The sequence below is a fragment of the Staurois parvus genome, unplaced genomic scaffold, assembly GCF_062004578.1.
Source record: "Staurois parvus isolate SC_StPar_1 unplaced genomic scaffold, SC_StPar_1.0 ptg000320l, whole genome shotgun sequence".
In the NCBI taxonomy this organism is placed as follows: Eukaryota; Metazoa; Chordata; class Amphibia; order Anura; family Ranidae; genus Staurois; species Staurois parvus.
The window spans coordinates 927044-954930 of NW_028318116.1; the positions used below are offsets into that span (position 1 = coordinate 927044).

Below are 27887 nucleotides of genomic sequence, written 5' to 3' on the forward strand. Positions count from 1 at the left end.
GTACTCAATACTTGGTTTGGGCCCCTTTTGCAGCAATTACTGCCTCAATGCGGCGTGGCATGGAAGCTATTATGGAAGACCAGGATGCTTCAATAGCGGCATTCAGCTCTTCTGCATTGTGTGGTCTCATGTCTCTCATCTTTCTCTTGGCAATGCCCCATAGATTCTCTATGGGGTTCTGGTCAGACGAGTTTGCTGGCCAATCAAGCACAGTAATCCCACGGTCATTAAACCAGTTTTTGGTGCTTTTGGCAGTGTGGGCAGGTGAAAAGTCCTGCTGGAAAAAGAAGTCAGCATCCCCATAAAGCTAGTCTGAGGAAGAAAGCACGAAGTGCTCCAAAATCTCCTGGTAGATGGCTGCGTTGACCCGGGACTTAATGAAGCACAGTGGACCAACACCAGCAGATGACATGGCTCCCCAAATCAACACAGACTGTGGAAACTTCACACTGGACTTCAAGCATCTTGCAGTGTGTGCCTCTCCATTCTTCCTCCATACTCTGGGTCCTTGGTTTCCAAATGAGATGCAAAAGTTGCTCTCATCAGAAAAGAGGACTTTGGACCACTGAGCAACAGACCAGGTCAGTTTTTCTTTAGCCCAGGTAAGACGCTTCTGACGTTGTTTGTTGTTCAGGAGCGGCTTCACAAGAGGAATACGACATTTGAAGCCCATGTCCGTCTGTGTGTGGCGGTTCTGAATGCACAGACTCCAGCCTCAGTCCACTCCTTGTGAAAGTCCCCAATGCTTTTGAATGGCCTTTTCCCGACAATCCTCTCCAGGCTGCGGTCATCCCTGCTGCTTGTGCATCTTTTTCTTCCACACTTTTCCCTTCCACATAACTTTCTATTAATGTGCTTTGATACAGCACTTTGGGAACATCCAACTCACCTTTTGAGGCTTTCCCTCCTTATGGAGGGCGTCAATGATGGTTTTCTGCACAACTGTCAGGTAGCAGTCTTTCCCATGATTGTGATTCCTACTGAACCAGACTGAGAGACCATTTAAAGGCTCAGGAACTCTTACTCTTTGCAGGTCTTATGGCTTAATTAGCTGATTAGAGTGGGACACTTCGAAAATTATAATATTGTGAAAAGGTGCAATATTTTAGGCTCAGAGATTGTGGATTTGGGGTTTTCATGAGCTGTAAGCCATAATCATCACAATGACAAATCACGGCTTGAACTTTCTTGCTTTGCATGTAATGAGTCTCTCTCATATATTAGTTTCACCTTCTAAGTTGCATTACTAAAATAAATGAACTTTTGCACAATGTTCTAATTTTTTGAGTTTCACCTGTAGCTTAAACCCAGAACCTCCAGAACTGCCATTTTCATGCCCGTCCTTATCACTCGAAGGAGGAGTGGGGTTATTAACATCCTCCATATCATTTACATTACACAAAACTAGGGGTCTTACATACAAAGGATGGTAGAGCAGGGTCTCTCATATGCACCAGAGGGACCTGAAAGACTGAAATGTGGATACTAACTACTCTTTTAACAGATGAGAGGAGTTTACTGCAGATTGCTAATACAGGATTGGCACCCAGTTTAGCCCAGGTGCTTCCCAATTTTGTCCCCAACTCCCCACCAGATACACCAAGAAGGCAAACCCAAGAGTGTCCTGCCACCATAAGCCCAACATGTACAGGCCCCAGGTGACAGATCAGGCTAGTTGCAAAAATAATCTAGGAAAATGTAAAATATCGTATTGTCTCGATATTTTATTAACTTGTATTGATGAGAAATGTTCAAAATAGAAAGTCCTTCCACTTCTTGTAAAAACTCAAAAAGATGATTTAATAATAACGTTGCATAAAATTAGAAATAAAATATTGGCATACAGAATGTTTAAATAATGTCCAAAAAATATAGTTAAGTTCTTGATAATAAGATTGTATATATGTGTGTGTATGTGTGTGTGTATGTCTGTCGCATCAAGGCTGCTATATAGTGAGTGCAACTCAAACCTTTGTTCTACTCTTAAAAGAGCAATCCAGCCCCCAATCTCCTAAAAGTGGGTTGGTATTCTCTTGTAGTTCTACTAAGATAATTGCTTCTCTCAAAGTCTGAGTGTAACTTTATCTCTTACATAGATGGGGGAGGATGGAGGAAGGTATAGCTAATTACTCTCATATGTGGCTTGAATGTAAAGGAAAAACCCAAGATATATGTTCACAGACTCTGAAGTCTAATTCCTTACTTTTCCCAATCTAGAACAAATATAAATATAATAACTCAATTATTCTATTAAGATCCAACTCATTCATACTTATGTTAGTACTGTTAATAAGAAGGTATTAGGTTAAGGAAAGCTTCTAACATTTCCCTCTCAAAATGATCGATTTTATCGAATCTTAATCATTTTCCTTATCTTAATCCATTTATACACATTCTCGTCACTTTCGTATCCATTCATGCGTTTTTGGATCTTAAGATAATTGATCTGAACATCTTTAATTTGATTCTATAATGGGAAAACAAATTCTTTGATAAACCTTTTGTTATGTATCACATTAAAATATTTTTACCCTTATTATTTTCCTTTCACCAAATAATTCATTTCCTTAATAAATGTATAACTGTAACATTATAGTACAATACTTTAAAATATGTCACTTAAAAAATAGATGTTTCATATTTTCCCTCCAAAATGTGTGTAGCACACAGTTCTATAATCCATAAATTTTTCAAATTACCTTATCAACATTTAAACATAACATATGTTCTCTAACTTCAATCCATACATGTATATCGAATGATTTTTTTAAAAAAAAAAACATACATATAACAATGTAAAGCTTGCCTAAGTTTTTCTATATGTACCTTAGAAAAACTTATCCCTAGCTTAATTAACAACAGATGTTCTAAGAGTGACTCTGTTGTAACAAAAGTTTAACCCTTTCACTTCTGAAAATACATAGTGTGTGATTGCAAATGTTCATGTGAGAACTGATCTCATCTTGATATGGTAAACATATTATGTCAAAATAAAATGTACACACAAAAAAAACCAATATATCTGATGAATGAATTATTTCATCAGTAGTCAAAAGTCAATTGTTTTATAAGTTCTTCCTCTATGAGATGCCTTGAAATGTCTTGTCTTCTTCTAGCACTCTGTAAAGTTAAAATAACTTTATTGAACATAAAAAGAACAACAAAAACAATGATGAATGAAATTCTTGTTGCAAAGCTTCTTCCAGAATAAATTTCCTTCTTGGAAAATGTATTATCATCTGAAAGGTTTAGAAATATTTGAGTTTTCTTCCTTTAACAGTTACTCTTAGGTCATTTCCTGTAACAGAAATGCAGTATCATTATTTTGGCATTGATAATTTTACATGGATTAATCCTCTTACATTTATCTGTTAACATTACACATCACAATCACAAACAGTTCTAGTCATGACATGGAAGACATATTTTGATTATAACACTTCTTATTGACTTGTAGTGTTCTATTTTAGAATGCAGGCACTTCCGCCTAACAGTACTAGGGTTGCTGATGCAAATCCCAACCATGGCATCGCCTGCCTGGAGTTTGTATGTTTTCCCTGTGCTTGCGTGGGTTTCCTCCGGGTACTCCGGTTTCCTTCCACCCTCCAAAGTCATGTTGGTAGGAGAATTGCTCCTATCTAAATTGGCCCTAGTATGTGTATGTATGACTGTGAGTTAGGGACCTTAAATTGTACACCTCTTGAGGGTTAGGGACTTATGTGAATGTACTATATATGTAAAAAGCACTACATAAATTGACAACGCTATAGAAGTACCTGAAATAAACAAAAATAAATATAACAGGACGCTACATCTCCATTATTGGTCATGATTCAAAACCTTGGTTTCAAAACCAAAGAAAGGTTTTGTATCAACCCAGAGATGACAAAGGATCATGCCTTTGATCTTATCTCTATAAAATCGGAAATATGCGTAGCTGTTTTTTGTGTTGGCTCACTTCTTGTAGTGTAAGACTGATCTGCAGTAATACATACTGGTTTCAAACTTTTCTCAGTTCCTATGTTGAAAACATGAGGTACAAACTTCTCACCTACAGCTGTACAAACATGTGTTGGTATGTTTTCCTGAAAAGGTCTTTTTGTTACTTCTATTTGTATGTGTTTGGAAGACAGTGTTTTGTACCATATAGGATAATTTTCACGACAATTGTCTGTTGAACCATCTTCCTCTAGGAGTTTCAGTGATGAATCAGGTGTCTGTAATATGATCTTACTTGATCTCACAATGTATTCAGTTATTTTGACTGCAAAGAAAGCACTTAACAATTTGTTCATATGTGCATCAAAGTTTTTCTCCATATTTGTCAAAGTTCTTGAGAAGAAACCTATTATTTTCTGATTACCTTCTTTTAATTGTGACAAAGTTGCTGAGATTGCATTATTGGAAACATTGGTTTCTAAAACAAAAGGAATTTTACTACAAAACTCAACAGTATTTAATGTAGTAGCATTCTGCAAATCCCATTTCAATAGTTCAAAAGCTTCTTTCTCAGTTTGATCCCATTGTTCCAATACACCATCTTTTTGTCTCAAACGATCAAATAATGATCTAGACTTCTCTGCAAAATTGGGTATAAAATCTTTACAATGATTTACTTCGCTCAAAAACTGACGCAAAGCCTTGCGATTTGTTGGAATTGGATAAGCAGAAATAGTTCTAACTTTTTCTTCCAACAACTGTCTCTGTCCATGACTAATTTGCATATGAAGGAATTCCACCTGTCTTTTCATCAACTGAACTTTCTCTGTATTCAATTTCAATCCTGCTGTTTGTAACAACGTAAATATTTCAGACAAAAGAGTGATATGTTCAGTTATATTTTGTGTAGACAAGAGAAGCTTGTCTACATGCTGGACAATACATTCTGGCCTAGAGAATTTAGATAATATTTTTCCCAAATACTCATGAACAATGCCATCACTTAAATCTAAGCCTGGGGCTAATCTTGTGAATGTATATGTTTCTTTGTTGAAGCTTAAAGCAAGTTTATATTGACAACTCTTAGCTAAGGGTACTGACAAATGGCTATTGGCAATTTCAAGTACAGTGAATATTTTGGCCTTGGCATCCAGATGTGACATTATGTTACAATCAGGAACAATAGATTTGTTATTTGTGATGCATTTGTTCAATGTCCTGAAATCAACTGATAAAGAATATGAATTATCAGCTTTGATAGGCCAAATACAATTATTCACCACTGATTGTACTTTCTTTAAAATTCCTTGCTGTAAAAACTCATCTATAATGGAAGAAATTGGATTAATTGATTCTAATGGCAATTTGTATTGAGGTTGAGGCTTAGGGTCTCTACCTTCAATGTCAACTTCAAAATTTGTAAACAAACCTACATCATTTTTGCTTTGACTCCAAAGATCTGTATGTGATGTAACCAATTGTTCCAATTCAAGATTGGTTCCTGTATGTGGCCATTTATGATCTGAAGACATGTCAGCAGTTGCTGTACAAATACTTCCAACATTACAGTACATGGAAGAATCAATTAATGTTGATTTGGGCCTTCCACTTTCATCCAATAAATGTGGAGCAACATATTCCAACGGTAAAGAAGAAGAATCTCGATTTGATCCTGATTTAAATTTCGGCAAAGGCAGTAAACCATTCCTATTAATGACAACAGCACTGTTTACCATATTGTTTAAGCTGTTGTTGACTCTCAATGAACTGATCTTTTTAACTTCTGAGGCATAAGGCAACTCAGACAGACTATTGTTGGAACATGGAGGAGCAGATTGTTCAGAAATTATATTTTGATCTTCTAATTCCAAAGCTTTTCTTTGTAAATCTAATTTATAATGAATACAATCTCTTTTCAAATGACCAAATCGTTTACAATAGAAACAAATAGTATTTCCTGTCTGCTCTGAGACTCTCGTCCTGCCTGTGACGTATTCATCATCATAACTGGGTGTGGCTAAGCACATGGTCTCTCTCTCTTCTCCATTTTGAACAATTAAACTTTCCTTCTTCTGATTGTTTAATTTAAGCCTTCTAAATGTATCTATAACTTTGGCTGCGTGATCTAAATCATTTTTTCCAGTAGCAATAATAACAGATGCTGGATCAAGATACTTGAATTTTTTAACAAAAGCATTTACCATAGAAGGAGTCTCATTGTCTAAATTAAATATCATTTTGTATACTTTAGAAAATCTATTTTTAAATTCAAAAGGATCATCATTAATCGTAGCTCTTAAGGAGTCTAAGATTTCCAAAGAAGGAATTTCCTGTCCAGTAGTAAATTTCAATAATTGACGTAGTCGGTCTGATGCATTGCTATGCATTTCCTCATCATCCTCAATATATGGCGTTTTGATTAATCTACGTGCCATAACGCTGGGGAGCCATAAACAGAATAGAAAATTTCTTTGCTCCTGATTTAAACAAAAATTATTACAAAAATTTTCATAAACCTCCATGTTATAGAAAGCATCGGCGTCCATATCATAGGCTGGCATATCCTTCAAAATTTTTATGAGCTGATCAAGGATTTTAAGATTAAGTTTTGCAGCTTTATCCCTTAATTGTCTCTTACACATTTCTTCCTGATTGGTAGGATCTCCTTCTATAGACTGGATCTCTGGTACAAAAGATTTTTGTTTCTCTGCCTTAGTATTCACACAAATTCTTTTTACATCATTCTGCAGGTCAGATAACTGAATGTCTTTTGTTTGAATTGCACTTTGCAGATCATCTATTTGCTCAGTCAAAGTCTGGCAATTAGCACATACACTGTTCTGATCTTGCTTCATTACACAAGCAGCAGTCTTAGGAACATCAAAAATCATGGCGTTAAAAACATGAACTAACTTCATTACATTTCTAACTTGTTTGCTCAGTTTCTTAAAGGAAAACTTAGATTTTTCTATCTTACTATTAGCCTGTAAGCATTCATTATACATGTACCGCCAAAGTTCATTATCTTTAACAAATGTAGACAGATTCTTGAATTCTAACTTACTCTCTCTAGATAATTCATCAATAAAATCCATTACTTACCAATTAAGAAGGTCTTTCTTTACATAACGCGTCTTTTCTCTCTTGGCGGGAAATGACATCACCAAGGAACAGCGTTTCTTGCAATTGCGCAAAATTCTCACCAATTCTGCATTTAGGTTCTCGATTATGCCGACGATTCATCTGTTGCAGACTTTACTTCTCCTGAAAGCTTGATTTCATATTTTGCTGAATTTGCAAACAACTTCCCTCTCATCAAGATGAAAGAGAAAAAAGTCAAAAATAAGCGATCGTCGGAAACTAATCGAACTGGAGGCTCGCCACTGTAAAATATCGTATTGTCTCGATATTTTATTAACTTGTATTGATGAGAAATGTTCAAAATAGAAAGTCCTTCCACTTCTTGTAAAAACTCAAAAAGATGATTTAATAATAACGTTGCATAAAATTAGAAATAAAATATTGGCATACAGAATGTTGAAATAATGTCCAAAAAATATAGTTAAGTTCTTGATAATAAGATTGTATATATGTATATGTGTGTGTATGTGTGTGTGTATATGTCTGTCGCATCAAGGCTGCTATATAGTGAGTGCAACTCAAACCTTTGTTCTACTCTTAAAAGAGCAATCCAGCCCCCAATCTCCTAAAAGTGGGTTGGTATTCTCTTGTAGTTCTACTAAGATAATTGCTTCTCTCAAAGTCTGAGTGTAACTTTATCTCTTACATAGATGGGGGAGGATGGAGGAAGGTATAGCTAATTACTCTCATATGTGGCTTGAATGTAAAGGAAAAACCCAAGATATATGTTCACAGACTCTGAAGTCTAATTCCTTACTTTTCTCAATCTAGAACAAATATAAATATAATAACTCAATTATTCTATTAAGATCCAACTCATTCATACTTATGTTAGTACTGTTAATAAGAAGATATTAGGTATTAGGTTAAGGAAAGCTTCTAACAGAAAACATTGGTACAGCAAGCAGGTGCAAAACCTCTGGCTTACCTGCATAGTTTTGGTGATAGGAGTGCCTGAATCTGCCGAAGCTTGCATTGGCCTACCTCTACACAGTCAACCCCCTTCAGTCTATTATTAATACTACTCATTATCTTTACCAATCGTTCAATGTCTACCGACCTTCTCTGAAAATCCCAATGAATACAAATCTAAATACTAACATATAAAGCAATCCACAGTTTTGCCTTGAGCTACATAGCCAACCTAGTTTCAAAATGCTCCAAACTGCTCCAAGGATTTTCTGCTTTTCAGCTTCAACAACTCTTCATATACCTGCCTCAATGACTTCGATAGAGCCTCCCCCACCCTCTTGCTTTTCCTATCACAATCTCTTTGGCTATCTCCTACCCTCCCTGTCCACCTTTAGGTGATTACTGAAAAATCATCTCTTTAGGCAATTCTATGCTGCCTCTAATTAAAACTTATCTTTTACTTTCTCCATCAACTCATCCACTCACAGCTATTACCTTTTGTGTCACTTGCCCCTCAGATTTTAAGATTCTCAATCAGGGAACTACTAATCTTGAACTGTTGGGTAACTCTACTGTCTCCTTTTATTTTGTAAAGCAATGCATAAAAAACGGTTGGCACTATATACTGTACATATTGTGAAATAAAAGTGAGCTGCATCATCAAATGTTTATTCCTGAGTTCAGATAAACCAAGAGCTGACAACAAAAAATTACTTAAAGGATAAGTTCATCTTTAGGAACATGTTACATGCTCCACCTATTTTAGGGGTGGAACAAGTAACATGTTCCCACCACTGCAGCTGCTGCCCAATCCCCCCTCTCCCTGTGACAGCAGTACGGGGAAAAGTTCCCTGCACTAGCGGTCACTTTTGAAAACAGCTTCGCCCACACGGCCACGTCATTTATTCAGTGTTCTGTGAATTAATGAACTACAAGTACTGACATCTTCTGTGGATGTCGACTTGTAGTTCTCAAAGAACATTGAGTCTTCCAGTCAGTGTTAAACTGCCTGCTCGTATGAGGTAAGAGCACACAGATTGAAAACTGACAGACTGCAGGAGACCTGCATGGCAACAGCGATTTATCGCTGGTGCAATGCTTTACAGGCTCAAAAAAAATAATTTAAAAAAAAAAAAAAAAAAAAAAAAAAAAAAAAAAGCACATTTTTTTACCTGCAAAAAAAATGTATTTATTATTTTTTTTTTTAAAGTGAACTTAACCTTTAACTGACTCATAGCAAGTCATAACAGTGGATAATGTGTTTAACAGCTAATAACCAAGTATGCACCTGTTGAGACCAATGATATATACACCTTATTGCTGTGACAAATACTTTATCAATACATGTAATGTGTGCTTTTTTTGTTGTATTTTGACAAACCTAAAAATATTGAAGGAAAAAACTTAACAGAATTTTTAACCCTTTCCTAATTCTTTTGCAAAACTAAACAAAAAAAGTTTAAACTGGAGTTGGGCTGTAAATGGCTTGCTGGAGCTTCCCTTTGAAACAAGATGTCCCATGTGTTTTACAGCAAGTTAGCGTAACACCACAGGTACAAATCCACAGTCATTGAAGAGTCTGATTTAATAATACTTTATATTTATTTACACGGAGCTATATATAAAAAGAGAAAAAAAATAAACACAATCCATCTGTGATCCTCATTGGTTGATGTATGCAGTGAGAAATCCCACAGAGTAATTGATTTAAAATTTCTACACAAGAAAATGACACGGGGTGTTCTGATTCACACAGAGCAGCTCTTGCAGCGGATGTGATGCCCCGCAGGTGGCAATGCAGAGTAAGCTGACCCCTCTTGGGCTTTGGACTCCCCATTAAGACTTCGATGCTTCAAACTCTGCAGATACTTCATAAAATTTCACATAAAATCTTTGAAGCAAAGAGGGGAAGGAAAGCTGATTGTGGCAGAGTCCAGCACTTCCGTGCATCAGGGACTGGGAGCAGACCTAAATATAAAGAGAAATATATGTTACATACTAAACAAGTGGAGGAATTAAAGTGCAATTCCGCTTTTGCAGCCAAATTGGGATAACACCTATGTTATATTTGTTACATTTGCCTAGAACAATTAAAAAAAAAAACAACTCTGCTTACATTTAATTAGTTTTCTGAAAACTCCAAAAGCTTTCCTCTAGTTTTCAGAGGGGGCTGGGGATTCATGTTTAATGTAATTAACCCTGTTTGTACTGTGCTGGCAGATTAATTATCACCCAATTTGAACACAATCTGTCCTAACAAAGAGTTAAAGATCTAGAAGATGGGCTGTATGGTAATGAGAGAAAACTCCATACGTCCCACTTTTGTCAGTGGGGACAGATTTGGATAGAATTTTGTTCAAAAGTTTGTACAGAAATCCAAAAAATAGTCACTGGTCAGAGCCTTAGAAAGTACCATTATGGACTCGACAAATTTCATATGTCAACCAGAAAATGTTTTTGTACAATTGCCATGCTAAGGTTCTATATTCGATTTCGGGATGCACATGTGGAATACAATAAAGCCACATTCAGTTAGAATTCATTTCCACCTTAATTCGATTTTCCTTGTCACGGAAAATGATTGCAAATTTGACCTCATTACCTACTGCAAAAATGAACGCACATGCTGAAATCATAATATGGACAGCTTAAGCTTCCTCATTTCAATTTGTTCAGTGAACCAATGTGCCTGACCAGGGCCTGCTCCAAAGAAACATCCAAAAGGTAGAAATATTTCATGAAAACCTCCAACAGAGGGGTAGGTGCTGCGTCTGTCAAATAACTCAGAGACAAGAATATTATAGTAAGTAACAGAAAAATTCAATTTCTCTTACATTCATTGACGGACACAGCTCTTCTGAATCTGGACCATAGGGATGTCCCAAAGCAGGGCCTCAACGAGGGGTGCACAAACCAGAAAAAAGAAAACTGGAGTAAAAAGGCAAACAGCCAAGAACCCAAAAAAAAACCCAAAAGGCGCAAACGAGAAACTCTAAACAGCAGCCGGCAAACTCGCGACCACAACAAACATCGGAAGACGCAAATACATCAAGTATGTAAAAATGTATACGTGTGCAGATGACCAGCAGCTCACAAACTGAGACACAGATGCCAGACAGCACAAGAGGAACTTAATGGGACATGCTGCAATGGGGAAGGCAGGAGTCCACACCATATAACAGTGTACACCCGGACACATACCTTGCTGGAAACAATGGGAAATCATTGTAGGAAAGGCCACCAAGCCTTTCCTGAGGCCATCAATGAGGCAGCAAAGGAGTACACAACCTCTGCAGGAGGCCAGAGTGGACTGGCACCATGAACCACCTAGTCCCCATCCAGGAAGTGCAACGCAACTACCTTAAGATGCAACGCCCACAGACAAAAGGAAGGCAGGACAACATCCTCATTCAGGCGAAAATCCAAGATCAAATTCATAGAAGGAAGGGGCACAGATGAAAAAATACCAAAGTCTTGTGTAGAACCTAATACAAGGTAAGACCGCCAGCTCAGATACTCATCTTAGGTGCATCGGTGACCAAAAAGGCAACCTTTTGAGAAAGACAATGCAAGGAAATATCACTTAATACTCGCCAAAGGGAGTCTTCTGGAGAAACGAAGAATCAATGCTAGTCCCACAGTAGCAATAGGAGCACTTGGAGGCCCATTGACAAACCTCTTAAGTAAAAAGGAGCCAGCAGGAAGTGCACAGCCAAGGGACACTGAAAAACCATGAAGGCAGAAACTCATTCCAAAAAAAAAAAAAAAAAAAAAAAAAAAAAAAAAAAAAAAAAAAAAAAGCACTCTATACAAGAAATTGTGCAAATCCATATGGAAAAAATAGGCCAACACCTGAGCCACCGAGAAAGGAGAAAGAGGCACTGCCAGGGAGCATCCGGGGTCAGCTGCCCACGATGCTTACCACAGACCAGTTGAACTACCAGAATGACAGGAAAGCCTTTGGCCTCTATCCTGCAATCCAGCTTAGCAGGTGAGGGAGCAGCTTGAGAGTAGTAAAGGTGTAAATGAGATGATACTGGTCCTGTGAGGTGACCAGCACAGCTGTTGCTTCCGCAAAGGAGTCCCGCACTCGTGCCACAACCTGGGTAATTTGCAGGTGAAGTAGAGAAACAGAAAATCCATGACGGGTTCCCCAGCATATCCGAGGACACACATCTGGATGAAGGGACCATTCCCCCTGATCCAGGCCTGTATGACTGAGGTAATCCGCCTACCAACAAGAATAGTGCATAACTAGTGAGCACTTCTCGTACCATCCTGGTGGCTGATAAAGGCCACTACAGCAGCGTAGTCTGAACAGATCCTGACTGGTAACCCCTGAAAAAGGTTCGTCCAGTGCTGCAGAGACCTCCCAAACGCTCGCAGTTCCAGAACATTGCAGGGCAAGCGAGACTCCTCTGAAGTCCAACAGCCCTTTGCCGATCTCAATCTTGAGACTTTAGCTGGAAAGGCTGGCGTTCATCATGATGACCATCCAGCAGAGAAGAAAGGTCTTCCTGGATTATAGGACAGGAGCCAGAACCACCATAAGGAGGCCCTCGTCAACTGTTTAAGACGAATCTGTCCGTCTAGGGAGGCCGTAAATTTGGCGCGTTTGAACAGGATTTTCTTCTGCAGAACTCCGAGTGGAACTACACAAATGGGACCACCTCGAAGATGGACACCATAGGAACCAGAGCCTACATGCAAGATGGTTCACAGATAACAGCAGTTGGACCACAGTCCAAACCTTCCAGTATGTGACCACCAGGATAACACTCTGCCCTGCTCAGTGTACAGAATTAGGCCCAAGTACTCCAGTCTTCTGGTCCGGACAGACTTCTTGAAGTTCAAGACCCATCCAAAGTCCTGCTGGGAGTGCACTATAATCTCCACGTTGACAGCTAGTGTGACCTGGAAGGCCGACTGCCAGAGCAGGTTGTCCTAATAACCCAGTACGGCAATCCCCCGTCATCTCAGTAACACTAAGACAGGAGCCAGAACCTTGGAGACCACCTGGGAAGGCAAGTCCATCCCGAAGCGGAGCCCCACAAAATTATAGTGTTCATCCCCCAACTGCAAGGCGTAGGAACCACCGATGTCCATGGCACAATGGAAAATGTGCAAATATACATCCTAGATATCCATGGATGCTAACAATTACCCCCAAGAAAGCGAGGCCACCACCAAATGGATGGATTACAGCTTGAACCTATGAACTGGCATACAGTGATTCAAGGGCTTCAGGTCCAGGATAAGAGAACTTCCTCCATTTTGGGACCAAGAACAGAGTGAAGTAAAACTCAGAGCTGTTCTGGCTTGGTAAAGGGACAAATACGCCCTGGTGAAGCAGGGCCTGCACCACACTGCATTGAGCCCAAAGGTGCAATGGCAGGTAAAGAAGAATGGAGGGAAAAAATTTCCCAGGTGGAGAAGAGAATAAAGAAATTCTATTTCGTGGCCAGGCACAATCAGTTTGCAGACCTACTTGACAGGCCCAGAATGCATGAAGGTAAAAAACCTTAAGACTTTAGAACCACTAAGTTCTGCATTTACTAGTAGTAAATATGCAAAGGCCTTGTGCTATTTTTCCTGCATTGTTGAAGGATAAGTTCACCTTTTGGACAAAAATAATAAACGCACTTTTTTTTGCAGGTAAAAAAACGTGCATTTATTATTTTTGTCAAAAGGAGCCTGGAAAGCATTGCACCAGTGATCAGTAGATCGCTGATGCCATGCAGGTCTCCTGCAGACCTGTCAGTATACCTGCTTGCCGTACGGAATGTACGATCAAGTAGATATTCTAACAAGACTCTTCAATGAACTACCACAACGCTCCGCAGCTACAAAAGAAAGGGCGAAGGCTGCCGGGACTTGTAGGCATTCATTCACAGAACTCTGTGAAAGAGTGACGTGGCTGTGTAGACAGCCCTGCACAGCCACGCTGATTTCAAATCTGATAAATGGTATAGGCAGAAGTTTCCCTGTACACAGAGAGGGAGCGGCAGCTATGGGAACAAGTTACATGTTCCACCCTAAAAACGGGTGGAACATGTAACATGTTCCAAAAGTGAACTTATCCTTTAAAGCTGGACCCCCCGCAAATCATAAAACATGCGACTGACATTTTTTCAGAGCGTTGAGGGTTGGAGAAACACCAATGTGTCTTCTGCTGCATTAGCCAAATCATTCACTTACAGAGATACAGTCCATCAAACACCGCTATTCAAGTTAAACGTAGATCGAATCCTGTCTAGGTTTCTAATTATCTAAGTGACTTCAGCTGTCAGATCTCCATGCTGGTTTATCTGCCTCTCACCTAAGCTTAGACTGTAGTTGTCCGAAAGTCTGATCGTCGAGGTACCGTGAGAAGTGAAGCAGAGCAGTGACTGGAGAGCAGAGAGGCTGGGCCAGGGAGGTGGCTTGGATCTGCAGCAGGAAGTGAGCGACTTGTGCAACCAAAGGTGTCCTGAAAGATAAAGAACAGCAGGTATGAAAACTGTGCAAAGAGAACAATGCTTAGGCTGGAAATTCGTTAACAGGATTAGAGAATGTGAAAGCCTAAAATCAATTTACAAATACCCAGTGAAGTGAATGGCCTCAAGTGATACCCAGAGATGAAACAAAACCTCCCACGTACGTTGTATCTGTCTATCTGCAGTCTTCGCCTCTCTACATCCGTTCATAGTGCTGAATTTATAAAGCTTGTCTGAGAGTTAAAAAAAAATTACACTCCGCAGAGCTCAGTGAGAAGAGCTCTGAGAGCTGATTGGAAGGAAGAAATACACCCCTTTCACACAAGAACAGAGCTGAGGCTGTCAATCTGCTGGAGCTCCCTCCCCTGTCACCAGTTTTCTCGGTGTCAAAAAAACATGTCAGAAGTGAATCATGCTGATAGCAGAGTAACAGGTCAGCAGACAGAAATCACACTTAGTGCTTTTAATTGACACAAGTACACTACAGAGGGATATATTTTGTCCATATTTTGTGTCTGAGGTTTACAACCATTTTAAAAGCATGTACTGCTTATTGATGAAATGCTGTAAGGTTAGAACACAAATACTACCGTATTTTTCGCTCCATAAGACGCACTTTTTCCCCCCAAAAAAAGTGGGGAAAATGTCAGTGCGTCTTATGGAGCGAATATGGAGCGGCCGGTCCGGTATTTCCACCGCCGCCGTGTCAGAATACCGGGCTGGCCGCTCAGCTCTGCAGCGGGACCTTATGGAGATGACTGCTGACCTTTGGGAGGTGGGGAGCGGGTACCTGAATTTGACAGGTACCCGCTCTTACTTCCGCGGAGTTGTTCATTGACCTTACCTGTTCCTCTATCCAGCGGCGCGCTGTCTTCCCGGCTTCTGTAGTGTCTAGGTGCTGGGCTTGACAGCCGGGTGCCAAGTGTGCATGCGCAAGAAGCGGTGCTTTTTGTGAATGGTAAGGCGGTACCTGGGACACATGACAGATCCCAGAAGCCGCCGGATCACAAAGTGCAAGCGCTTCTCGCTCATGCGCACTGGGCACCCGGCTGTCATGCCGAGCGCCGACACTACAGAAGCCGGGAAGACAGCGCGCGGCTTGATAGAGGAACAGGTAAGATCAAAGAACAACTCCGCGGAAGTAAGAGCGGGTACCTGTCAAATTCAGGTACCCGCTCCCCCCCCTCCCCAAAGGTCAGCAGTCATCTCCTGTGCTGTCCACAGTCTCTGGTCATCCCTGTGCTGTCCACAGTCTCTGGTCATCCCTGTGCTGTCCACAGTCTCTGGTCATCCCTGTGCTGTCCACAGTCTCTGGTCATCCCTGTGCTGTCCACAGTCTCTGGTCATCCCTGTGCTGTCCACAGTCTCTGGTCATCCCTGTGCTGTCCACAGTCTCTGGTCATCCCTGTGCTGTCCACAGTCTCTGGTCATCCCTGTGCTGTCCACAGTCTCTGGTCATCCCTGTGCTGTCCACAGTCTCTGGTCATCCCTGTGCTGTCCACAGTCTCTGGTCATCCCTGTGCTGTCCACAGTCTCTGGTCATCCCTGTGCTGTCCACAGTCTCTGGTCATCCCTGTGCTGTCCACAGTCTCTGGTCATCCCTGTGCTGTCCACAGTCTCTGGTCATCCCTGTGCTGTCCACAGTCTCTGGTCATCCCTGTGCTGTCCACAGTCTCTGGTCATCCCTGTGCTGTCCACAGTCTCTGGTCATCCCTGTGCTGTCCACAGTCTCTGGTCATCTCCTGCACTATGTCTGCAGTCCATTAGTTCAGAATTCTTTTTTCCTGTTTTCTGCCTCTAAAACCTAGGTGCGTCTTATGGTCAGGTGCGTCTTATGGAGCCAAAAATACGGTATATCTTTAAAGGATAAGTTCACCTTTTAGAAAAAAATAATAAATGCACATTTTTTGCAGTTAAAAAAAATGTGCATTTATTATTTTTGACTACAGGAGCCTGGAAAGAATTGCACCAGCGATCAGTACCATGTAGGTCTCCTGCAGACCTGTCAGTACATCTGCTTGCCCGTACGAAATGTATGAGCAAGGAGATATACTGACAGGAAGAATGAATGAACTACCATGGCGCTCCACAGCTCCATGGTAGTTCGTTAAGGACTACAAGCCGCTAAGGCTGTCGGGACTTTGTAGTCTCTCATTCACCAAAAACTGAATGAGTGATGTGGCCGTGTGGGTCCCACACGGCCACTTTTTTAAAAATTTGACAGCTAGAGAGGGGGGAGAAGATCCCCCGCTAGCTGTCAAAGCGGGGATTGGGGGCCAGTCTGATCGTAACATGTTACAACATGAATATGGGTGTAATATGTACCATGTTATGAAAGGTGAACTTATCTTTTAATCCAATGTGGCATAGAACAGCGTTTTTCAACCACTGTGCCGCGGCACACTAGTGTGCCGTGAGATATTGTCTGGTGTGCCGTGGGAAAAATTCCAATTTCATCTGTAACATGTGGCTTCGGCTCACAAATAGACCAATCATTAGAATCTAATGATTCAGTGGTCGGCAAGCCGCGGCTCGCGAGCCACATGCGGCTCTTTACCCAGTCTAATGCGGCTCTTCTGTGTGCCGGGCGCCTGCTCCCCTCCCTCCTCTCGGTCGGCCGCTCCCCTGCCTCCTCTCGGTTGGCAGCCCCAAAAGTCCGCGCGGACCTTTTAATCCGGCTTGCGGATGTGGCTGTCAGGATGTGTGTAGGCGGGGCAGCGTGCCGAACGTGAGGGGAGGGGAGCTAGGCTCCTCTCACAGTCCGCCCTGAAGACCCGAACGGCGCGGGAAGACAGCGAGAGGAACGCAAAAGGTAAGTGAATTGACACGGGGGACTTGGCTTACTAGAAGGGGGGGGGGGGGAATAGTACTGTGGGGGATGAAATACTATATGAGGGATGAATTACTTTATGAGGGATGAAATACTATATGGGGGGATGAAATACTATATGGGGGATGAATTACTATATCAGGGATGAATTACTATATGAGGGATGAAATACTATATGGGGGGATGAAATACTATATGGGGGGATGAAATACTATATGGGGGGATGAATTACTATATGAGGGATGAAATACTATATGGGGGGATGAAATACTATATGAGGGATGAAATACTATATGGGGGATGAATTACTATATGAGGGATGAATTACTGTATGAGGGATGAAATACTATATGGGGGGATGAAATACTATATGAGGGATGAAATACTATATGAGGGGATGAAATACTATATGGGGGGATGAAATACTATATGAGGGATGAAATACTATATGAGGGATGAAATACTATATGAGGGATGAATTACTATATGAGGGATGAAATACTATATGGGGGGATGAAATACTATATGGGGGGATGAAATACTATATGGGGGGATGAAATACTATATGAGGGATGAATTACTATGGGGGATGAATTACTATATGGAGGATGAATTACTATATGGGGGATTAATTACTATGCTTACTATGGGGGAATATTACTATACTTACTATGGATGACACATACACATCATTCATCTACTCTTGGTCCGGCCCCCGGGTCCAATTATAAAATACTTTATTATTTCATAATAAAGTAATTATAAAATAATTTCTTTGTGTTTGATTCCTATTCAAGAGAATTACTTTATATATAGTCAATATAGGCACAGAGGTAAATTTTTTTAACATTTTCTAATGGTGGTGTGCCTCGTGATTTTTTTCATGAAAAAAGTGTGCCTTTGCACAAAAAAGGTTGAAAAACACTGGCATAGAACACCAGGTGGGACACTGTCAAGTCTTCCACAATCTTCATGTGGTTGCTTGACACCGTGCACACTTCAGTAAAGCAGAGGAATGGCTGCACATCACTGTAACATTGCTTAAATGGTTTATTCCATCAAATATCATGAAAGACAGCACACCAAGGTAAAGGATACACAGTAGCTGTTCTGTCTTGAAATTTGATGGAATAAAATGATTAACTAGTTTCTTGGTGGTGTGCAGACATTCCTCTACTTTGCTACTATGTCTTTAATCAGAGTTTTATTTGGTCTATTCGAGTCAGTTTCGTAAGGCTTTCCACAAGGCCTCTGGACAGAATCAAAGCTTTTAAACAATCTAATGCAGTGCAATCTTCATCAGATACAATGGGGGGGTGCGGGGGTACTAGGCGGTGTGCCCCCTGCCCCGCTTCACACCACCCTCACACACACGGTGTAGTGATCTCTACTCTGCCCCATAACAGTGTCCTCTGCTTCCCCATCCCCCAAAGCAGTGTCCTCTTCCCATCAGAATCTCCCCCCCCCCCCCTCCACTGTAATTTCCTGTGTACCCCCCTGTGTGTGTCACGCAGAGTGTCTCCTCTGCGTGACACAGACACACACTAGCTGCCAGCATGTGTAGAGCAGAGAACAGATCAGAAGGCAGCACTGTGCAGGATGGAAGGCTGGAGCGGGAGCTGTCGGAGTTCATAATATCAGGCTGGCGATTGGTTGCTAGAACCGCCTAGCAACCAATCAATGAGCAGCTCCCGCCCCCACCCTCCATCCTGCACTATGCTGCCTCCTGCTCTCCGCTGCATGTAACATGAGAACGGCCGAGGCTGGGGGGAGGCTGAGACGCAGTCACAATCGATAGCTTGCCAACCCCCGCTCTAGGGGATAGAGGAAGAAGCTGTATTACTTAACTTACCCCCCACTCTTACAAGCTCTGGTACTTTCCTCCATTCCATACATGGGGTGGTCCCCTGGCTTCATCATGTACAACGCAAGACTATTAGTCCTGTATTGTGTCTGAAGGGGGTAAGCATGCAACACAGAGCAACTTAAAGATGAAGCTGCAAGGAATGGGTCGGAGAGATTGAGGGAGCAAGGAATAGGATATTACAGCTTAATCATCTACCCCTAGCAAAGACAAGCATTTACCCCTTGCAGTGTAGGGGGCCATTGCAAAGGTATTTCTTTTCTTGTGCCCAGAGTTGTGCTTTAAAATTACAGTGACATCTACTGACACAGGGGCGGACTGACCATTTGGAAACTCGGGCACTGCCTGAGGGCCGGCGGTCAGCAGGGGGCCCCATGCTCCTGGTACCGTTTTCATAGGCTTTTTTGAGCAAGGACACAGGGGGCAAGGACACAGGGGGCCCATGATCCCCTATTGCCTGGGGGCCCCATGAGTTGTCAGTCCACCCCTGATGGACACCATCATAAAATGTATTAGCTCCAAGCAAAAAAGGTGGCCTTTTTTTCCTTTTAGTAGCAGACTTCAGGCTGCCAAGCAATTTAACAGCAGGATGGGAATCTCACCTTTTTACCTAGAGGCTATTGAAGGTGGGGAACCCCCTTTTTTACACAAAGAAAAGTCTCAGATAGTCCCACCCCAAATCCAGTGCTCACACCACTGCTTTAAAACATACCAGAGTGACTGATTCAGTGTTGTGGAATTTTCAGAACTCAACAGCTCTTCAGCTCTCCCCAGAATCTGGCACACTAATGTCAGTCCAAACTACAGCATGAGGAAAGGAAGCAATCGGTTATATGTAAAATTAAGAATTCTATCAATTTTCACTTGGATATTCAAATAAGCTGCACAAAGTCATTACACTTTTACATTTTTTTAACAAAAGACATTTTGTTTAACAAAGCAGCTAGACTGATACAGTCCACTAAAAAGATAATTAATATGTTGTATCCCAAAAGGGTACCTCCACAAAAGCAATGACGTTTGTTTTTTTTTTGTATTTATGTAGTGTTGTCACAACAGAGTACACAGAGACTTTCACCCTAATCTCAGCTTCAGACAAGTCTGCAAACTGATGTCCCTTCCTCAATCATATAGATGTGCACAGGTCATTTTAGTCAGAGGAATGGACAATAGCAAAGCTCTGAGGACATGTTCCCTGGGCGTCCCAGCTTTCACTCTACCCAACTCTTGGAAGTCCACAGTTTTGTAGCAAGCAATGCAAAATAAAAAAAAACAGAAGGGAGGAGAAGGAAGATAACATTTACAGATAAGTCAAAATTCCTTTTATCTTAATCATACAGTATAGGACATAGGCTTAATATTCATAGACCCTGGGATGCCCCCAGACAGATCACACCAAGCAGGGTGATCTGTCCTAATATTGTGTAGACATGTATAGGTGGGGTGGGGGTTGTGGATGGTTTGGTGTTGTGGGGCTGCATCCCATTGTTCTGTTGTTTGTCAGGCTTGGGAGCAAACTATTATGGGATGTATGTGTTTATGTGTATTGGCTTGGTGGGTGGGTGTCTCCAGTAGTCTACTGCTGTATCTCTTGTTACTAAATGTAGATTGCCCCACCCTGTATCATTATGCAGGGAGGGGGGATTGTCCCCTGAGTGTATATATCTTGTATCTGTGTTCAAATAAACTAGTCTACCTTCTGGCTTACTTCAAATCTGGTGTTGTCTAGATCTTGGGGTAGCAATAGCCAGATTCACTGGTCTCGTGTTCCAGAGCCTGAGAAGCAGCTTCTTGACAGAGATAGCCAGTCGTGGGTTTCTGGGGTTTGTTACATTTATATTGAGGTAGAAAGCTGACACCACCTTAGGAAGACAGGAGGATCATGGGCACATGACTTTGTGGGAAGACTGAGAAATGACTCTTTACGAGAGAGCTATTAACTCAGAGACATGTCTGACAGACGTCATGGCCACCAAGGCAGCTACCTTGCAGGAGAGATCATTTAAGGGGAGTTCCCTGATGGTTTCTGCAGGGCATAGAGAACCAAATGAGGGTCCCAGAGAAGCACAGGATGCTGCAAGTGCTGTCTGCTCTGAGAAACACTTTGAATAAAAGGTCTTTACAAGAGAAAGCAAAGCTAGAGTTTTTTGGAAAATAATGGCAAGGCCAAAACCTGTCCCTTAAGTGTACCTATGGCCAAGTTCCAGCAAAGTCTTGATTGTAGGAATGCCAGAAAGTTAGGCACAGAATAATCTCTGGGATTAAAGTTCTTTGCACCAGGCAAAGAAGGATTTCCAAGTACGATAGTAAATCTTTCTGGAAGTGGATTTCCTTGGTTATAGCAATGTGGGGATGACGTAGGCTTCAACAGCCATGCCATTAAAGCCAGTGACTATAAAAGAATGGAGCAGCGATAGGAGGACTGACTAGTTTGAAAGCAGCCAGTGGTTATCTCTTAGAAGGCAGCATAAGTTGTGTACCAGGTTCTTCTGGAACAGCTTGGCGTACTAAGAATCACCGGTTTCTTCTCTTGCTATATTTTGCAGAGCAGTCGAGGCAGAACTTCCATTGCAGTATAGGCATAGATTAGTCTGAAGGAATAAAAAAAAAAAAAAAAACACTAGCCTAGTGCAACACCTTCTAACACTATTAGATTAGTTCTGAGGAATATTCCGCACCTACAGTTGTGGCCAAAATTATTCAACCCCCACTGAAATTGAGTGTTTTGGCCAGTTTGACATTGCTTTTGATCATTCAGTCATCTTGCTTACATTTACATTAAAGAGGCACTTGTAGGTCAGACAAATATAACATAACAGTTATAATGAAATAACCACAAATGTCTTTTCTGTGCTCACAGCATTATCAGTTTTATTCAACCCCCAAGTGACATTCAATCTTAGTACTTAGTACAGCATCCTTTTACAGTTATAACAGCTTTTAAACGTGAAGCATAGCTTGACACAAGTGTCTTGCAGCGATCTACGGGTATCTTCGCCCATTCTTCATGGGCAAAGGCCTCCAGTTCAGTCACATTCTTAGGCTTGCGCACTGCAACTGCTTTCTTTAAGTCCCACCAGAGGTTCTCAATCGGATTTAAGTCTGGTGACTGCGATGGCCACTCCAAAATGTTCCAGCCTTTCCTCTGCAACCATGCTCTAGTGGACTTGGAGGTATGCTTGGGATCATTGTCCTGTTGAAAGGTCCAACGTCTCCCAAGCCTCAGGTGTGTGACGGACTGCATCACGTTTCCATCCAATATCTCCTGGTACTGAAGAGAATTCATGGTACCTTGCACACGCTGAAGCTTCCCTGTACCTGCAGAAGCAAAACAGCCCCAAAGCATGATTGACCCTCCACCATGCTTCACAGTAGGCAAGGTGTTCTTTTCATCATAGGCCTTGTTCTTCCTCCTCCAAACATAGCGTTGATCCATGGGCCCAAACAGTTCTAATTTTGTTTCATCAGTCCACAGAACACTATCCCACAACTTTTGTGGTTTGTCCACATGGCTTTTGGCATACTGCAGTCGACTCTTCTTATTCTTTGGAGACAGCAAGGGGGTACGCCTGGGAGTTCTGGCACGGAGGCCTTCATTACGCAGTGTGCGTCTTATTGTCTGGGCTGAAACTTCTGTACCCACATCTGACAAATCTTTTCTCAGTTCCTCAGCAGTCACACGGGGACTTCTCTCCACTCTACGCTTCAGGTAGCGCACAGCAGTCGAAGTCAGCATCTTCTTTCTGCCACGACCAGGTAGCGTTTCAACAGTGCCCTTTGCCTTGAATTTGCGAATGATGCTTCCTAAGGTGTCTCTTGGTATGTTTAACATCTTTGCAATCTTCTTATAGCCATTGCCCTTCCTGTGAAGAGAAATCACCTCTTCTCTTGTCTTCCTGGACCATTCTCTTGCCTTCACCATGTTTGTAACCACACCAGTAAATGTCTAGAAGGAGCTGAGTATCACAGTCATTTTAAAGCTGCCTAATTGGTGCTTATTATGCTTGATTGCTGCTCGGTGACATCCACAGGTGTTTTCAATACCTGATGGAAAGCACCTGTATGAACCTCTGTTCTTCAGAGTGGTAGTCTTTAAGGGGTTGAATAATTGTGGCAATGAAGAAACCACATAAGAACCATTTACTACTGTATTACATAAACAATTGATGTCATTTTAGTTGCATTTGGGTAGTTACAACGTCCTTGTAGGATTTGATTCTGAATACAATTCCAAATGTACACTATAGTCCCTAAACCCCTTTACAGCATTGGGGGTTGAATAATTTTGGCCACAACTGTACATCTGCTGTATGTGTTGAAGAGGTAATTTTAATGTGCATTCAGTCTTTGTGGTTGTGAAAAGACTCTATACCTAAGATTTGAGAATATACCTGTGATTGTAAATATTTGGTGAGCATTTTAAACACACTTTTTATTCTTAATGTATGGTGCTAGAAGGTGTTGCACCTTCTGCTGTATGTGTTGAAGAGGTCATTTTAATGTGCACTCAGTCTTTGTGGTTGTGAAAAGACTCTATACCTAAGATTTGAGAATATACCTGTGATTGTAACTATTTGGTGAGCATTTTAAACACACTTTTTATTCTTAATGTATGGTGCTAGAAGGTGTTGCACTGGGCCAGTGCACTCTTTTTGCTCTTTCTTCCTTCAGCATTGAAGACAACCTTCAGTACTGAAGACAACCCCGGTAAGAAGAGAGCTGCAAGGCCTTGCATGATTACTATACACCATAAATATTGGACAGTATTAAAAAGGAGGAAAAGCTCTTCACTCTGGTGTCTCATATCGGTTTTCCCAAATACTTGAGCACTGACATTGTCTATATTTCATAGACTAGCCTAAACTGGGTGCAGGCAATAATCAGTGCTGGAAGATTCCTGGTCACAAACGGATAACTTGTTGAACATGAAAGCCAGGATATCCACTTCCGGGGCCCCCCCATCTCCTGCAAATTAGGCTGAAGATGTCAGGGTGAATGGCCCTTGCCCTTCATCCAGGCAGTGATGAAGACAATCCATCTCCCAACTGTTCACTCCTGTACGTGGACATCAGAAATCGCAGGACAGTGCTTCTCTATGAGATGATCAGGCTCCAGTGGTGCAGAGCCATTTCTATTGCTGTGAGCTCCAAGATGTTGATGGGGACCTTCCTCAGATGACAATGTTGCGGTCATAGGAATATCAGCAGTCACAGTTTTTCTTCCCCAGAAGAAGCCCCAAATGGGAAAACATGTTGGGAATATACATCTTTACACTGCTGTGATATTAAGAACACATGAGATCATGCTATGAGTGTATATGATTTTAACATTGAATACTTTTTAACTATGATTGCATAAACTGTGAACTTTACCATTTGCAATTCTATAAAATGTATAAATGTGCATACTGAGCACTTTAAAGTCCCAACAAACTGTTCTCAAGCCTTCATTTCAAGAGATGTGGTGCTATAAGGGTACAGTCACTCACCCACATTATTGATCAACTTTTACATGACAACAAAATGTTGAATTGGGGAGGCCCTGGACATAAGTGAGCAAATGGAACAGCCCCAAAAAGAATCTGACGGGGATGTTTCAATGATCTTAAAGCGGTTGTAAAGACCGAAGGTTAATTACCTTCATTCATTCTTCATGCAAGAGGTAAGTAAGGCAAGTATAGACATGTTTATCATTTAAAAAAAAAAGTGAAGCTTTAGATTCGCTTTACGGTCTGAGCGTAATAACTTGAGAGAGACTAGTTTGTTTTCTGGAAGAAAGATTTTTTGCTTGGGCTGCGGCCAAAGGGAAGATTGGAGAATGGATTTTAGGAAGTTGATGACTCAATCCAAAGCCTGAAGTATCCGAATCGTCCCGAGGATGTGTGCAGATAGCTGAAAGGGAGAGGAATCCTTCAGAAAGAGGTCATCTAGATACTCTTCATGCCCTGAGTTTCTAGGAGGACAAATAGGGGTGCAAGTTTACTGAGTGTAAATACTCTTGAGAGCAGAAGATAGGCTAAAGGGCAGTGCGAAAAACTGGAAATGTTTGTCTCCTACTGCGAAGTTCAGAATGTGCTGATAAGGTGGCTAAATGAGAATATGCAGATAGGCAACTAGGATTTCTACGAACGGTATGTATTCCCTTTGTCTGAGAGGGGCAATAACTGATTTAGCAAATTCCATGTGAAATGTGTGAAAGCAAAGATACTTCTATAGGGATTTTAGGTCCAGTATAACCCTATTGGGCTTTGGTACAGTGCACAAGTTTGAATGGAATCCTTTTGTACCTGTCCTCCAGAGGCACTGGGACAAAAGATGGTTAAGGGCATTCTGCAGACCTGACTGTCCTTGAGCAGATCTTAGCTGGTTTAAGAGAAGAATATGGTGAGCAGGCAGAGTTTGGAACTCAATGTAATAATTTGAAACCACTGAATGAACCCACAGGTCTGTAATGTCTGACACAGAGAACAGCAAATTATAACAGATGACCACCTGTTCTTAGAAGTGAATACATCCCTTTGAGGGCTTTGGGGAAGATTGGTGAATTTTGTGTTCCAAGTCTTGCCCCAAAATGAGGGGCTAAATTTTGGTTTAGAAGTTGAAGCTTGGGTACAGCATTGAGGTGCTTTGTGTTTTAAGGAAGTAAAAGCTCCTGAGAAAGGAGATTTTGCAACATCCTGAGACAACTTTGATAAATTTGTCAAGTATCTCAACAAAGAGATGTCCTCCTTCAAAGGACAAACGTGTGAAGTGTCCATTACAGGCAGCTCCAGCTGACCAGGCTTTGAGTCACAAGATTTTGCGCATGTGAACAGAAATCAGAGCCATTCTTGAAATGTGTGTTATTACTTGTTCTACGGCATCCATACAAAATAGCAAATTAGAGGTTAATTGCTGTAATTGCTCAGTCAATGTAAAGTCCTGGAATACAGGATTGTGTTTGCAGATAATTGAACTAATTCAATGAACAGCAGTTTAACAAATATAAATTGCAGCAATAACTGGTTACAGAGGTGAGCCTGCAAGTGTAAAGAGGGCCTTTAAAAGCATCTCAAATTTTGTCAGACAAATTTTTGAAAAAGGAAACCTCTTTCTTGAACAGATCACATAGGTTCAGGGAAAAAAAAAAAAAAGCAAACCTAGTTCAACAAATAGAAAAAATAAATAGAAAACCAATAGAAATAAAAAATAGGTGCATTAGGATATAAAAAAAAAAAAAAGTGTACCAGCCACACTCCAAACTTAGTTTAGAAATCATGAACAGGTTCCTGTAATCGTTCTGGCACAGGAAACAATGATACCTTAATCTAGAAGACTACCTAGGGCTGCCTTGAGATCTGTGCTGTGACAGAGGGTTGGACGTGATGAACCAAGGACGGGGCGGGAAACAAAACTTTAGTATGTATCCTCTGAAAACCAACTCCTGCAAAGGCTACCAGGAAAATGGGGGCACCCCTTCATGCTAAAGATGATTTATGTAAGGAATTAGCGGACTTGGAGTTCAAGGCCTTATGAGTGGGCTAGGAGCCAGTCTTGGATATTGACTTAGCAGATGCAATAAAAAAGTGAAATGACTCCTCTTCACCTCCAGTGAGGGATGAGCTTTTCCAGTGCCACAACCTGTCAGTTTCCTCTCCTCCTCTCCCCTTGCCCATTTACAGAACACCTTGTATTCTGTGAACTGAAGAGAAGGCATTTGTGAATAAAAAAGGGGAGAAGGGTGGGAAAATATCAACTTCGATTCATTGTTGCAGCTGGAAGTTTGGTGCTGACAGTAATATTGGGCAAACTAATGAATGTATTATACAGTAAAAGGAGGACCTGTAAACTTTTTTTATACCATTACAAGAGGTACCTTTTTTTGTTTTAAGAATTTAGATAAATCTGTGGCTGAAGTTCTGGCTTTGAGACTTCCAGTGTCTCTCCAATAGATGAGAAAGAAAACAAAATTAGTGAACAGCTGGGAAGGGAGTGGGTGGCAGGGAAGTTTGTGTTTTGCTGAGATAGACCTCCACTGTCATCACAAACTCAGCCACTCACCTTGTTCTGTAAAACAGATAACAACTGCTGCTGGGGGGAAGCAATTCCAGAGCCACACACACTCTGTAAAAGGGAAGTGAGAGCAAGAGCAGACAGTTGGCTAATCACATGGGCACAGGAGCTGACCAGACAGGGAAGTATCTGCAGGGACAAAACAAAGTTTAACGAGTATACCCTACAGTGAGAGAAAATAGACAGCTGCAGGTTTTTCTATACTCATTACCTGATCTTGATAATCCTTCTTGATAAGGAAAGGCAAGCTGTGCGCAGTGGTGGACAGTAAAGCTACACTTAGCTGAAGAGGCAACAAGCGGATGATCCGAGACACCAGTCGCTTCCCCTTTCTAATACACATGATCTGGACAAACTGCTCCTCGGCTGCTCTGTGGGCAAAAAGAAACCAGCTGTCATTCGGCGTGAAGGGCTCAACAGTTTTTGAACCCCCCACAACAACTGCTCAAACATTACTTTTCACAGGGAAACTTTCTGGCCAAGAAAATAAATCCCCTTCAAAGCAACTATATACATTGGAAAGATTTGGCAAAATGTTTTTGCCCATCATTAGCTGCTTCTGCAATGTATCTTTCAATATGCTATTTGTTTTGGATAGAGTAGAGAGGAATTCGAACATCTGCCAGGTTTTTATTGCTATCTGCACCCAGATCAGAGAGATTCACCATTCCGAT

General features: G+C 41.3%; 1 protein-coding gene and 1 long non-coding RNA gene across 4 annotated transcripts in view; both read right to left on the reverse strand.

Annotated features, from left to right (window-relative positions):
• Positions 1 to 1773: 1773 nt before the first annotated feature.
• Positions 1774 to 7216, reverse strand: LOC149457457 (uncharacterized). The gene is made up of 2 exons (XR_016313625.1): positions 7042 to 7216; positions 1774 to 3298 (listed from the first exon to the last, which is right to left on the reverse strand). It is a non-coding gene; the product is annotated as an uncharacterized LOC149457457 (long non-coding RNA).
• Positions 7217 to 9570: 2354 nt separating this feature from the next.
• The window catches only part of PATL1 (PAT1 homolog 1, processing body mRNA decay factor), a 77416-nt gene continuing 59099 nt past the window's right edge, over positions 9571 to 27887 (reverse strand). For 2 of the 3 annotated variants that reach the window (XM_089683673.1, XM_089683674.1), the window contains exons 15-19: positions 27425 to 27584; positions 27202 to 27342; positions 19875 to 19963; positions 14312 to 14461; positions 9571 to 9960 (exon numbers count right to left, since the gene is read on the reverse strand). In XM_089683673.1, coding sequence (XP_089539799.1) covers positions 9942 to 9960; positions 14312 to 14461; positions 19875 to 19963; positions 27202 to 27342; positions 27425 to 27584 — 559 coding nt within the window. In that variant the 3' untranslated portion in view covers positions 9571 to 9941. The remainder of the gene's footprint in view (positions 9961 to 14311; positions 14462 to 19874; positions 19964 to 27201; positions 27343 to 27424; positions 27585 to 27887) is intronic. The other variant, XM_089683676.1, reaches the window with a different exon arrangement.